The sequence below is a fragment of the Staurois parvus genome, unplaced genomic scaffold, assembly GCF_062004578.1.
Source record: "Staurois parvus isolate SC_StPar_1 unplaced genomic scaffold, SC_StPar_1.0 ptg000048l, whole genome shotgun sequence".
Classification (NCBI taxonomy): domain Eukaryota; kingdom Metazoa; phylum Chordata; class Amphibia; order Anura; family Ranidae; genus Staurois; species Staurois parvus.
In genome coordinates this window covers 177,096-190,069 of record NW_028317844.1, presented here as the reverse complement: position 1 = coordinate 190,069, position 12,974 = coordinate 177,096, and the positions used below count along the sequence as shown (strand labels likewise).

At 38.6% G+C, this 12,974-nt stretch overlaps 1 protein-coding gene across 1 annotated transcript in view; it reads right to left on the bottom strand.

Moving 5' to 3' along the window:
• Positions 1 to 3,909: 3,909 nt before the first annotated feature.
• LOC149470275 (tubulin epsilon chain-like) overlaps positions 3,910 to 12,974 on the bottom strand; it is a 35,788-nt gene continuing 26,723 nt past the window's right edge. The window contains exons 10-12 of the mRNA XM_089664467.1: positions 10,250 to 10,390; positions 6,203 to 6,377; positions 3,910 to 6,061 (exon numbers count right to left, since the gene is read on the bottom strand). Of these exons, the coding sequence (XP_089520593.1) occupies positions 5,903 to 6,061; positions 6,203 to 6,377; positions 10,250 to 10,390 (475 nt within the window). The 3' untranslated portion in view covers positions 3,910 to 5,902. The remainder of the gene's footprint in view (positions 6,062 to 6,202; positions 6,378 to 10,249; positions 10,391 to 12,974) is intronic.

Here is a 12,974-nt window from a genome sequence, read left to right as displayed (position 1 = left end):
CCTTCACCAAACTTTACATTTGGTACAATGCCGTCATGCAAGTACCGTTCCACTAGCAACCCAAACGTCCATAAGATGGCCAAACAGAGAAGCGGGATTCATCACTCCAGAGACCACATCTCCACTGCTCTAGAGTCCAGGGGCAACGTGCTTTACACCACTGCATCCGATGCTTTGCATTGCACTTGGTGATGTAAGGCTTGGATGCAGCTGCTCAGCCATGGACACCCATTCCATGAAGCGCTCTACGCACTGTTGTGCTAATTTGAAGGTCACACAAAGTTTGGAGGTTTTTAGCTATTGACTGTGCAAAGTTGGCAACTTCTGCACACTGTGCTCTTCAGCATGCACAGACCCTGCTCTGTCATTTCACGTGGCCTACCACCTGGTGGCTGAATTACTGTTGTTCCCAGTTGCTTCCACTTTGTTGTAATACCACTAACAGTTGACTGTGGAATATCTAGTAGCAAGGAAATTTCACGGATGGACTTATTGCACAGGTGGCAACCTATCATGGTACCATGGTTGAATTCACTGAGCTCCTGAGAGCGACCCATTCTTTCACAAATGTTTGTAGAAGCAGTCTGCATGCCTAGGTGCTTGATTTTATACACCTGTGCCCATGGAGGTGATTGGAACACCCAAACCCATGATTTAGAAGGGTGTTCCAATACTTTTGGCCATATAGTGTGTGTGAATATATATACACATACATACACTATAGATTCTTCTGATTTTAAGATTTTGTATGCACATTACTGTATTTATCTAAGTTTGCAATGAAGTCCCAGCCACATGTGTATTGCTTTGAAGTCAATGTTACTGCTGTTTTAAGACTGCAATCTGCCCTTGGCAATCATTTTAAAAAACAAATTTATAACAATTTTTGATTATAATTATATGTATAAAAATGATATAATTATAAGCATCTTACACTTTCTGAAAAACGTATCCTCCTAACTGCTGAAAACCTGGGGAAATTAATATTTTTCTTAAGCTGGGTAGACACTATAACAACATAGAAGGAAAAATGCAGTACGATGAACGATCGTTCTATTTTCATATAGTGTGTATACAACGTTCGACGTCTAATTCAGACTTTCCAAACGAAAATTTCTGAAGGGACAAACTAGCGATTTTCATTTAATGTGTACTGTGTTCGTACAAGAAAAATAGGATACGAATGACTACGTATGATCAGAAACAATAGACAACATTAATCTACGCTACATTTCTACGTCAAAACAATGAAAAAGCCTTTGTCGTTTGAGAATTTTCATACAATTAGTACCATCCTCGGGTTCGACTTGCTGTGAATCGTTGACACGATTTTCTTATAGTGTGTACACAGCTTAACTGTAGTACAATGTTAATCCTGTGCATTGGATACTTTTAGGCTGTACAGTTAATTTGAAATGTATTTGAGAGCAGTGGGTGCAGACACATGATTTTAAAAGTACTCTACTGGAATTACCCTCCTCTTTCATGGAAAGGAAAGTAGTTGAAACTGCTATTTAGTTATCTATTTATGTTGTCATGCTGCTTTTTAGTTATTTTTAAAAAATATCAGCAATGTCAATTTGGATTCACATATGGCACCCACTGTTGATAAATACTAGTTTAATACTGTCACCATTCAGATATGAATACACTACTAAGTTCAAGAGCATGCTGGAGTACAGCATCGTGTCATATTCATGTGACAGCTGGTAGAGTCAATACATGTAGAAATGAATGATCCACTGGGAAGCAAGCAGAGCTTCTCTGCAGTTTCCCGGCAGCTTCTGGCAGTTTGCTTGATTAACTCAGTAGGAGTAAAATGCTTTTAATGGCCAAGTTTTGACTTTCCTCATGTCTGACATGCATTGTGTGTGCAATATATAAATCATCTATATTTAATATTATATGACAAATAGTCTTCTTCAATTATTAAATAGGTTTATGGTTGAAGTTAAAGCAGAATTCCAATTAAACTCTAACTACTTTTAAAAATGCTTCCTCTCCCCTCCCAACACCTATTCTGACTACCCTGTATAAGAAGAGATCTGCATACTTACCTATTTTCAGGCCACTTCCATCAGGTCAAATTATATTCTGTGTCGACCAGCAGCAGCAGAATGGGGATGGAGAAAACGCTCGACAATGGTTTGTATTGCCTGAGCAGCGACATCCCATTGGCTCATCCATTGTCGGCACTCCCTCCCCTGCCACTGGCACAACCTGACAAAGAAGAGTAGATCACATCACTGGAGCGGCCTGAAAATAGGCAATTAAACAGATATTTTTTTTTACACAGGTTAGTCAGAATGTCCATGTTTAATTAGTCTTATAGATTCACATATTGCATTGTTATCTTGGATGTCGCTCCATTTCCTCAAATTGAACCTTTCCAAAACTGTGCTCCTAATTTTCCCCCCAGCCCGTGCCCCCCACCCTCTCCATTACGACCAACAACGCCACCATCACTCCCACTCCGCAAGCCAAAGTCCTAGGTGTCACTCTTGACTCAAACCTGTCCTTCCAACCCCATGTCCAATCGTTGGCAAACTCATGCAGACTCCATCTCCGCAACATCTCCAAAATACGTTCGTACCTAACCCCAGACACTACTAAACAACTCGGTCATTCCCTTATTATCTCACGACTTGACTACTGCAACTCCCTCCTCACCGGTCTACCTCATCACAGACTATCCCCGCTTCAGTCTATCCTGAACTCAGTGGCCAGACTCATCCACCTTACCAACCGCTCCATATCCGCCACCCCCCTCTGTCATTCCCTCCACTGCCTTCCGATTGCCCAACGCATTAAATTCAAACTACTAACACTGACATACAAAGCCATTCATAACGCTGCCCCAAACTACCTCACCGACCTGATACCCAAATACCACCCTACCCGTAATCTTCGCTCCTCACAAGACCTCCTACTTTCTAGCTCCCTGGTCTCCACCTCCCATGCCCAATTGTAGGACTTCCCCCATCCTCTGGAACTCTCTACCCCAATCCATCAGACTGTCACCTTCCCTCCTCACCTTCAGGTGCACCCTGAAAACCCATCTCTTCAGGGAAGCCTACCCCACCCTCACCTAATTGCTAATCTACACTCTACACTCCTCCTACTACTCCATCCCCCACAGCCACTTCCTCCTGTACCACTATCCCCTCCCTCCTAGATTCTAAGCTCGAAAGAGTTGGTCCCTCGAACCCCTCGTGTTTTGTCTTGTTACTGTATTGTCTCATGTACTGTCCCTCACTATAATGTACAGCGAAAACCTTTTGGCGCTATATAATGTATAATAATAATCTTTGAGTGGGAGGTGCAGCAATATATTTTTTTCTTTTTTATAGTTGTGTTGGTTGTGGGAACATAATTACATTGCTAGCAGCCAATACCTTTTAGCATATTTTACATGGTGCACAATATATATTTTATATATTGTTAGAGGCGTGGGATACATTCACTTTACTTTTAAGAGTAGTTAGGGTGTGACCAGAATTCTACTTCAAAGGCTATAGCTTAGATAGAAAACACCTAATGAAATATGGGAGCTACCAAAGTTGGCCTGCTTCTGAAAAGGCTAGCTATTTAGTTCTGACTGGCTTTAAAGTCATGGACCAAGGGCAAGCATGTTGCAAATAAAGAAGAACAGTCAGAATTCATTATTTTTTACCTGATACAGGTCAGTAAATCAAAAGACTGAGAGCAAAAACATCACCATGACACCCAGGCCTAGTATTCAGGAGATGTCAGCTCCCATATTTTTTTTCTGGTAGTTCTTCTTAAAATACAAATTGATTATACATATTTATTGTGTAAGTATATAATTTGTGAATTTGTTACTTATGTTCCTAAAGGTTACCATGGATTTTTAAGAAATAAAGAATCAATTGTTATAAACCAACAATATCCACGTATATAAAATTTATATTAAACAGCAAATAACTCTCTTTATGACCTCAAAATACCCCTTTAACAGGTCTAATTGCATTAATAAGAATATACAAAAGAGAAGACTCCTTAAAAATCAGTATATTCAATTATGTGAAGTTATCAATAAAAATAAAGCTATTACATATTGTTTATAACTACAATCTTATTTGACAAAATTTAAATATAGTATTTTTTTTTAAAAACAGGTTTCACAAATATATATATACAAATTGCATACAGAAAATGTACTTTTGTTTGTCATTAAATCTCACAAAGAGAATCCAGTTTGTACATGTGAAACTATTCAAAATGATCAGTACCTTTCACAATAGTGTGTTAAAAAATAATTGTAATTTAACTCAGTTGCAATATTAAGACATGTTTTGTAAACTGAACCACCCAGCTCTCCTTAACCGATGGGTCTGACTGTGGCAGCAAGCCAGATATCGATATACCTCTGTATTTTTTCAAGCTTTGTGATGCTTCCTGTTGACCCCAAACCCTGTATGTAGCATTCCTGGAGTGGTAAACCATTACAATAATTGTTCTACTTTAAGCGTTGCTTGGCCCTGCATCTGACATCCGTGTACATACAAGTGTTCAGTAACATTCTACACTGAAAGTCCAGTATTTTATAAAAGCACCACCTGAAACATTCTGAACACCGCTTCCTTGCATGGGTAACTGTGAATACCCTACCGGTACTTATCTTCCTGAAAAAATTAAATAAAATAAAACAAGCCACTATCTGAAACCCAACATATCTAAACCAAGATTAAAGAACGGAGACACAGTGGGGGGTTATTTACCAAAACTGTAGAGTGCAATATCTGGTGCAGCTCTATATAGAAACCAATCAGCTTGCAGATTTTAATTCCAAAGCTTAATTTTACAAGCTGAAGTTAAAAGCTGATTGGCTATCATGCACAGCTGCACCAGATTCTGGAGTGCATCAGTTTTAGGCCCTATGCATACTAGCATTTTTTTTAAGCTCCTAGAAGCTGTTATTTGCATTTTTCTTTCTGCTCCTAGAAGCTAAATAGTGTTATCCTATGTGTCCATGCACACTACTTTAGGCTATGAGCATTTTTTGAGCTTCAGGATCTAGAAGCAGAAACAAAATTGCTTGTGTAGCGTTTTTCCAGCAGAAAAAAATGCTAAATGCTCATAAACGCTGCTAAATGCTACTAAAACACAGCTTTTTTCTCCCTTCACCATGTACTGTAAGAACACTAATAAAACGCTAACACTCTGAAACGCTACTAAGAACCGCTATTATCAGCGGTGTTTATGCAGCATTTTTTCCAGCGTTTTTTGAGCTTACAAAAACCGCTAGTACGCATGGAGCCCTAGTAATTCTCCCCCACAGTTCGTACCTGCCGGTATGGCTGAATCCTATGGAAAAATGCATGTGTCCAACACAAAGCCTTTAAAGAATTAGGGCTCCGACACATGAGCAGTTGAAACAAATTCTGGTGTATTTCTCCCAGGAAGCTCAGGTGCCGTGTATAGCTGCCTATAGACATGAATAGCTGTGCTCCCCTATACTCAGGTATGCGCCAGTACTTACATAAACACATGTAAAGGGTATAGGCACATTCAAAGAATAGAAAAAACAAAAAAAAGATATAGACAGTTCACCGAAGTGCAAAAATAATCTCTCATTGTAGATGAAGTCCAATAGGCTGAATCTCCTTAAAACTATATTGCTGAGATTTTTGTACCTCTCAGCTTCCGTTACTGGAGGCTCTCCTCTTTTTAAAAGAGGAGTGGTCATGCGTGTTCCAATCTTCCTTACTGGAATTTGTCAAGTTAATAAAGGCAATCTCCTCATTTACATCCCTCAACTTTTACAGAGCATGCATGTTAATGCATCTGTATCAGATTACTCTGGTACATATGTATAAGACTTTCAATTGCAGAATTAAAAAAAAAAGAAATTGCAAAACGTAAGGATAGAAAATAAATGTCAAACTGCTATGTTAAGTCGAGGAGGGTTTGGCATATATAACCCTTTGGTGGCATCCAGTTGGTTGTACTCTTCTATTAATGAGGATAATGATGTTAGAGCCTCTGAAAAACAGCTCTGCTCCATGCCGTCAACTTGTAGGTAATGGTGAAGATGAGCCTGCAAAAATGAAAAGTTTATCAGAAATTAACCCTGTAAAAAACGTGTTTATATACGCCTAGCATACACTGTATGCATTTTGCACAAACAAAAAAAAAAAACTTTAAAAAACACACACACTATATGGATTGTTAAATGTACCTTCTTTCTGTACAGCCTAATAAACCTCTCTCTGAGGTCTATAAATGCTGGTTTCACACATGTGTTATTGGCTAGTGCCAACAATGAATGGGAATGGCCAACTGGTGGGACAGAACACATCCCAGTTTTCCACCCTTCTTGGTTCCAAGAGACGAACTGTAGTGAGGGTTTCAGCCTGAATAAAAAAAAAAAAAAAAAATATCTATATACATACATAAACACACACACACAACTTTCATGCATTTTTTGTTTTTTTGAATAGATGGCATCTAAAGTCGTCAATCACAACAGACTTTTCCATCTGGACCAAAAATCATTGAAATCTACTAAAAGACTGCCAAAAATGTTATACTAGGTTTAAACAACTATTTTAAAGCCTAGTAGACACCTGTGTGCTTTCATGTGCATTTTGCAGCACAAAAAAATGAATGTGTCATGAAAATACATTGATTCCAATGAGGCTATTCACATCTGCATGCTCTGTTGTAACAAATGAAGCATGTCTGATATGATATGCATTTACCTGCAGTTTCTATCCTGTTGAGAGTCTATGGAAGTGCATGAAAACTCATAAAAGTGCATGAAAAAATACATGCAAAATGCACTAAAAGAAAAATACATGACAGTAGGAGCAGAGACATGTGAATGGGGCCTAGAGAAAATGAAAAAAATGTGTTAAATGTGAAGGAATTCAACATGTTTGGGCTTTATACAAATAACTGAACTCTAGGGTAATGTTAATTTAAAAGGGAACACAAAACAGGGCATCTGAATCCATTGCATTGGCAATTCGAACTGAGCATATAATGAAAAAAATGATAAGTAGAGTCTACCTTCAGGAAAACCTGCAACAATGAATGGATCCACAGATATGGGGAGTTGTGTTTATATGTAAATCTCTACTCTTCCAGTATAAGTTGACCTTGCTCCTTACTGGACATACAAATGGACCAACAAGCAGTCCTTTTGCACCTTTTCCAGTCACATGCAGATCCTACAAAATCCAGAGCCCCTCTTAGTGATCTCTACTTTCTGGATATCTACTACATCCTTCTGACTATGAGCCAGCAGGGGTCAAATGATCTATCAGCAGGCCTGGACATTGCTGCTTGGGTATACTAGGTGTACACAATAGCTCTAAAAACATTGCTATTTGCATAGCCACTTCATAGTGGCGGTGGAGTCACTGGAACTGCCAACAGTTGTAAAAAAGGTGCAAGCTGTCAGCTTATGCTGTTACTTACAAAACTGAAGCTCTTAGTAACTATTCCCACAGACTTATTCCAGATATTTGGGTCTGGGTTGCCAACCACTCATTTTCACAGAGGAGAGGGTTTGTTAACCACTTGACCTCCAGAGGATTTACCCCCATTAATGACCAGGCCTCTTTTTGCTACTCGGCGCTGCACTAATTCAACTGATAATCGCTCGGTCAGGCAATGCTGCACCCAAACGAAATTTACGTCCTTTTTTTCACACAAATAGAGCTTTCTTTCAGTGTAATTTGATCACCTGTGCACTTTTTATTTTTCACGCTATAGACAAAAAAAGGCCAAACATTTTGAAGTAAAACAATATTTTTTACTTTCAGCTATAAAAAATATATAGTAAATTCAAAGTTGGTTATAAATTTAGGCCAAAATGTATTCTGCTACATGTTTTGGTAAAAAAAATCCCAATAAGTGTATATTGATTGCTTTGTGTGGAAGTTATAGCGTCTACAAACTATGGTATAAATACTGCAATTTACGCCATTTTTCTGCTATACAGCGCTGCGCTAGTTTAACGGACAATTGCGCGGTCATGCAATACGGTACATAAATGAAATTTACATCCTTTTTTTCCCCCACAGATTGAGCTTTCTTTTGGTGGTATTTGATTGCCTGTGCGGTTTTTATTTTTTGCGCTATAAAAAAAAAGGCTGACAATTTTGAGGAAAAAAAAAAACAATATTTTGGACTTTTTGCTATAAAACATGTCCAGTAAAAAAAATTTAGTCATAAATTTCTGCCAAAATGCATTCTGCGATGTCTTTTCTAAAAAAAAAAACTCAATACGTGTAAATTAATTGGTTTACGTGAAAGTTATAGCGTTTACAAATGGCGGGAAAGATAATGGGATTTTTAGTTTTTTTTTATACTAATAATGGCGGCGATCAGGGACATATGGCAGCGATCAGTGATCAGTGCAAAAAAAAAAAAAAAAAAACCCACTGACACTGTACTAATGGCAATGGGGAGGAAGGGGTTAACTTTATTTTGCAGGGAAGGGTTATAGGAGTGAGGGGGAGTGTTTTACTAGGGGGCGGGGGTGTGTACTGGACGGGACAAGGCTGATTGAGAAAGAGAAACTGTTCTTTCTCGATCAGCTCATCCTCGAGCTGACAGGGAAGTGACAGACAGCACAGCTACTGCAGCTGTACTGTCTGTCACTGTTTGCCGCCGATCGCCGGGAGATAGCCGGTAAGGACCGGCTGTGACCCGGCGACTCACATCTGCGGCGGTGATCGGTGGGACAGATAGGGCGGCGGCGCGCCTCGTGTGCGCCCCCTATTTGTTTACAAAACACACGTTTTAAAATGTGGTTTTGCCTGCCAGTGCCGCCCTGCCACCGTATATCTACAGTGGCTGGGCGGCAAGTGGTTAAAAAACAAAAAAAACAAAAACCCTATTTGCTGCCATCCAATTATGTCCTTTTCACCTGGTCAAGAAAGGAGCCTGCACAGCTGAAATAATGTCAGAAGGCTTAATCTCATAGATCTTTGTCTCTACCCCTCCAACCAAACTGCTTGCTCTGCCAGCACAGCTAAAAAGATTTTAGGAGGCTTCTTCTATCCATTCTCAGCCCATTTCTCTGCCCAGTAAAAACATTTGCAGGCAGTAAATTCTAGCACGCATGTATGTGTCCCTTGTGCTTTGCAAAATTGTGCAAGTATGTTGTGCTACATTCTATATTGTGTGTTCTTTGTCATGGACTCTGGCAATGTAAGTAATCCCCATTTTATTCTTAATAAATATGTGTAACAGGGACTTAAGATAATGAGATAAGCAGTGATTTCTGGCATTGAAAGTTGCACAGGACTTCATGATAACCATCCTGTGTGATGCATTGTTTATGACGTCTACACTCATAGTTTGTTTCAATTTACAGTTCATACCACTCTTTGAAATAGTATTTTGAGGAATGTAACAGCTGAGCCAGGGTGTGCTTTGGTTATAAGAACAATACTGGCATCAGTCAAACAGCAAACAGATCAAACTTAAGATCCGGGAGTGATTTCCCAGAGTAGTCATACTGCATTTTTACACGGCCCTTAGAAAAATACTTGTGCTTTGTTCACTTAGTGCAAACTAATGGGTTTGATGTAATCCTCATCCAGCATACATGTGCATTTTTTTCACTCGTGCCGCTGCCAGCCTTCCAGTCCATAACCTGTGTAAAGTACAACTCCAGTGCCATGTAGCTCACACAGGATTGTACTTTCACTCCCAGTGACTAAACGGAATGGTTGGGTAGTGAAAAGAAGGCAAGAATGTCTTTTTGCTGTAATGAAACGTGCTGATCATGGGTGTAATACTTTGCAGGCTCCTGTAACAAAAAAAAAAAATGCACATTTTTAAACATGCAAAAAGTGTGCATTTATTATTTTATAGTAGAGGGTGAATGTAGCCTTTAAATCGGAACTTCACTCCTCGGATTGATTTCATATTCATACCTCTGTGGCCTTTTGGTTTGATGTAGCCGTCTTATTTGTACATGTGGCTTCAACTTTACTCCTAAAATTACGTCTGCCCCTTTAGAATGCAAAAACAAGTCAGGGCTGAACGAATGAAAAAAACTCTACAGCTGTCAGCTTTTTTTGAGCTTTAAAATTGTGAAAGCTGGATGTATATGTTGCTTGGATTCTCCAAAATGCTTGTTGACTCCTACATAAGTCTGACGCACAACACAATGCAAATTCTAGCACAAAAGGTCTATGTGATTAGGGTCCTTGTGGGTTTTACACCAGAAAACATTTAATTTTTGGAGGTGTTAGTTCACACCAACCTTTCAATATTCCTGCGAACATCAGAAATATGAACGTTTCCTCTCACCATCAAAGCACAGGCAAGGTAAAGATTATGCTTCGGGTCAGCTCGAATTAACTGATGATCTTTGTTAAAGGCATCAGAGAACATTTGGTCCAACCTGTGCAAAAACATGTAATAACAGTAAATGCAGTGTTTTGCTATATTCTCAAAATGGCAGCAAAATACTGTAATGTATAAACATTCATTTAACTTGTTCTGTTATATGTGCCCTCTGGAAATGTTCCCAATGTTTAGAGCAATTGTTCAGTGCAGTCTTTTCCTGTTTTATGCATAAGGACTCTTATGGCATATCAATTTGCCAGTAGGGGGCCTGGTTAAAAGAAACTTGTCATGAGAAAATCACAGAGGCTGTTGTTGCTGACCACTTTCTTTTTGAAAAACCTAGTTGCCCAGTTGTTGTGCTGATGAAACATATAGAGATAAGAAATTCTGACATTTTTCCTAAATTCCTTTTTAGTAAGTTTGTTCCTGGTCAGTGACTCAAATTTTTGATGCCAGACAGTCATTCAATTGTCTGTCATTTTTTTACAAGAGCAACCACTATAGGCCTCTCATGACAGGGTCACTTTAAAAAGCTTAAATCTCACTAAGGAAGATCGTAAGCTGGCCAAACATGATCCACTTTCTTTCATTCAACCAGACGGTTTAACAATAGAAAATTAATCAATTCTTCCATCCATACACTTGAAATTGCATTCTTACAGCCGGGAGGCTTCCAGGCTGCCAGAATATACTCATCAGCACCACCTGCTGAAGCAGCCGGCACTGATCAAGCAAACATTTTCCAATAGGCTGGTTGTACAGAAGTTAGTCGAGAGATCGACTTCTGTACAAACAGCTTGCACATGGATTAAAATTTGGACAGTCCCTGCTGAAATGGATGAATTTCAATCCATCTATGGCCAGCTGAAGCATATACTGTTCGGTAAGAAGGGTAGTACTTAATTTTCAATTTACCTTCGTAACAATGCTTGGAAAGGAAGCACACTAAACAAAATATCACACTCATATAATTTTAATCGTGTGTGACAAACAGGCCAGATTCCTAAAGGAAACTCAATAAACAACCAAAGTGACCAAAATATGAAAAGCCCAAAAAATGCACACACAGTAAAAACTCAATAAATTCAGACTCCCTACTATGTAAACCTGTTCTATAAAAAACAAAGCTTTCTTTTCATGAAAAATTTTCAGGCAAATCTTAGCGTTTTTTTCCACCATAATCTTAAATAGAAAACACCTGAACAGTAGAAAGAAACGTTTTTTCAAGCGTTTTTCCAAGCATTTCTTCAGGCGGTTTCAGCTCAAACAGCAACTATTTCTATTAGCCACAGCAAAAAAGCCTAAATGAAAAACGCCTATAATATTTGCATATCTGCTAAAGAAAAAAAAAATGCTCAAAAACGCCATAAAATAACACTTGAAGAAAATGCCTGAAAAAAGCTCAGCTCAGTGTGAATGTATTTTGTATTATAAGTGCACATTGTATTCTGGAAATTGTCCTGTTTAAAAGGACACTAAAATTATGATTCTGGTACAAAGCATTGAAAAGTTATTTTAAAAAAAAAAGCGCAAAATTGAAATTATTTAATTTCTAAAGTGAAACATGTAAATATATGTTAAAAGGTGTAAAAATATTAACGAACAAAGCAAACAAAAAAAGTTTTAATTACTAAAAGTTTATAAAATGGAATTGAACAAACAAAAAATCAGAAGGAAAATAATTAAATGGAGAAGGAGAATAAGGATTTAATTATGGCTGATTAGAGTATATTAAGGGTTAAACAGAGGACCATTTAATGTAAAAGAAACACACACACACACACACACACACATATATATATATAAATGAAACAGGAAAAACTTTGCAATGTTTTATTTTACGTTTGAAAGTCTAATTTCCAGATCGAGCTGTCACAGCTGCCATCTAGGGATTGCAAGAGAGCTGCGACGTGACAAAGGGAGCTACACTGCATCCAGAAAGTATTGACAGCGCTTAACTTTTGCCACATTTTGTTTCAGCCTTATTCAAAATGGATTAACGTAAATTAATTTTTTTCATCAACATTCTACAAACAATACCCCATAATGATAGCGTGAAAGAAGTTCATTTTGACATCTTTGCAAATACTTATGTATTTTTATTTTTTATAAAATTGCAGTCTTTGCTCAATACTTTGTTGAATCACCTTTAGCACCAATTACTGCCTCAAGCCATTTTGAGTATGATGCTACAAGCTGGGCACACCTATTTTTGGGCAATTTCTCCCATTCTTTTCAGTACCTCTCAAGTTCCATCAGGTTGGATGGGGAGCATCAGTGCACAGCCATTTTCAGATTTCTCCAGAGATGTTCAATCGGGTTGAAGTCTGGGCTCTAGCTGGGCCACTCCAGGACATTCGTAGAGTTGGGCTGTGTGTTTGGGGTCATTGTCCTGGTGAAAGATGAATCGTCGCCCCCATCTAAGGTCCAGAGCGCTCTGGAACAGGTTTTAATCAAGGATGTCTCTGTATATTGCTGCATTCATCTTTACTTCAATCCTGACTAGTCTCCCAGTTCCTGCTGCTGAAAAACATCCCCACAGCATGATGCTGCCACCACCATGCTTCACTGTAGGGATGGTATAGGTCAGGTGGTGAGCGGTGCCTGGTTTCCTCTAGACATGACACTTAGAATTCAGG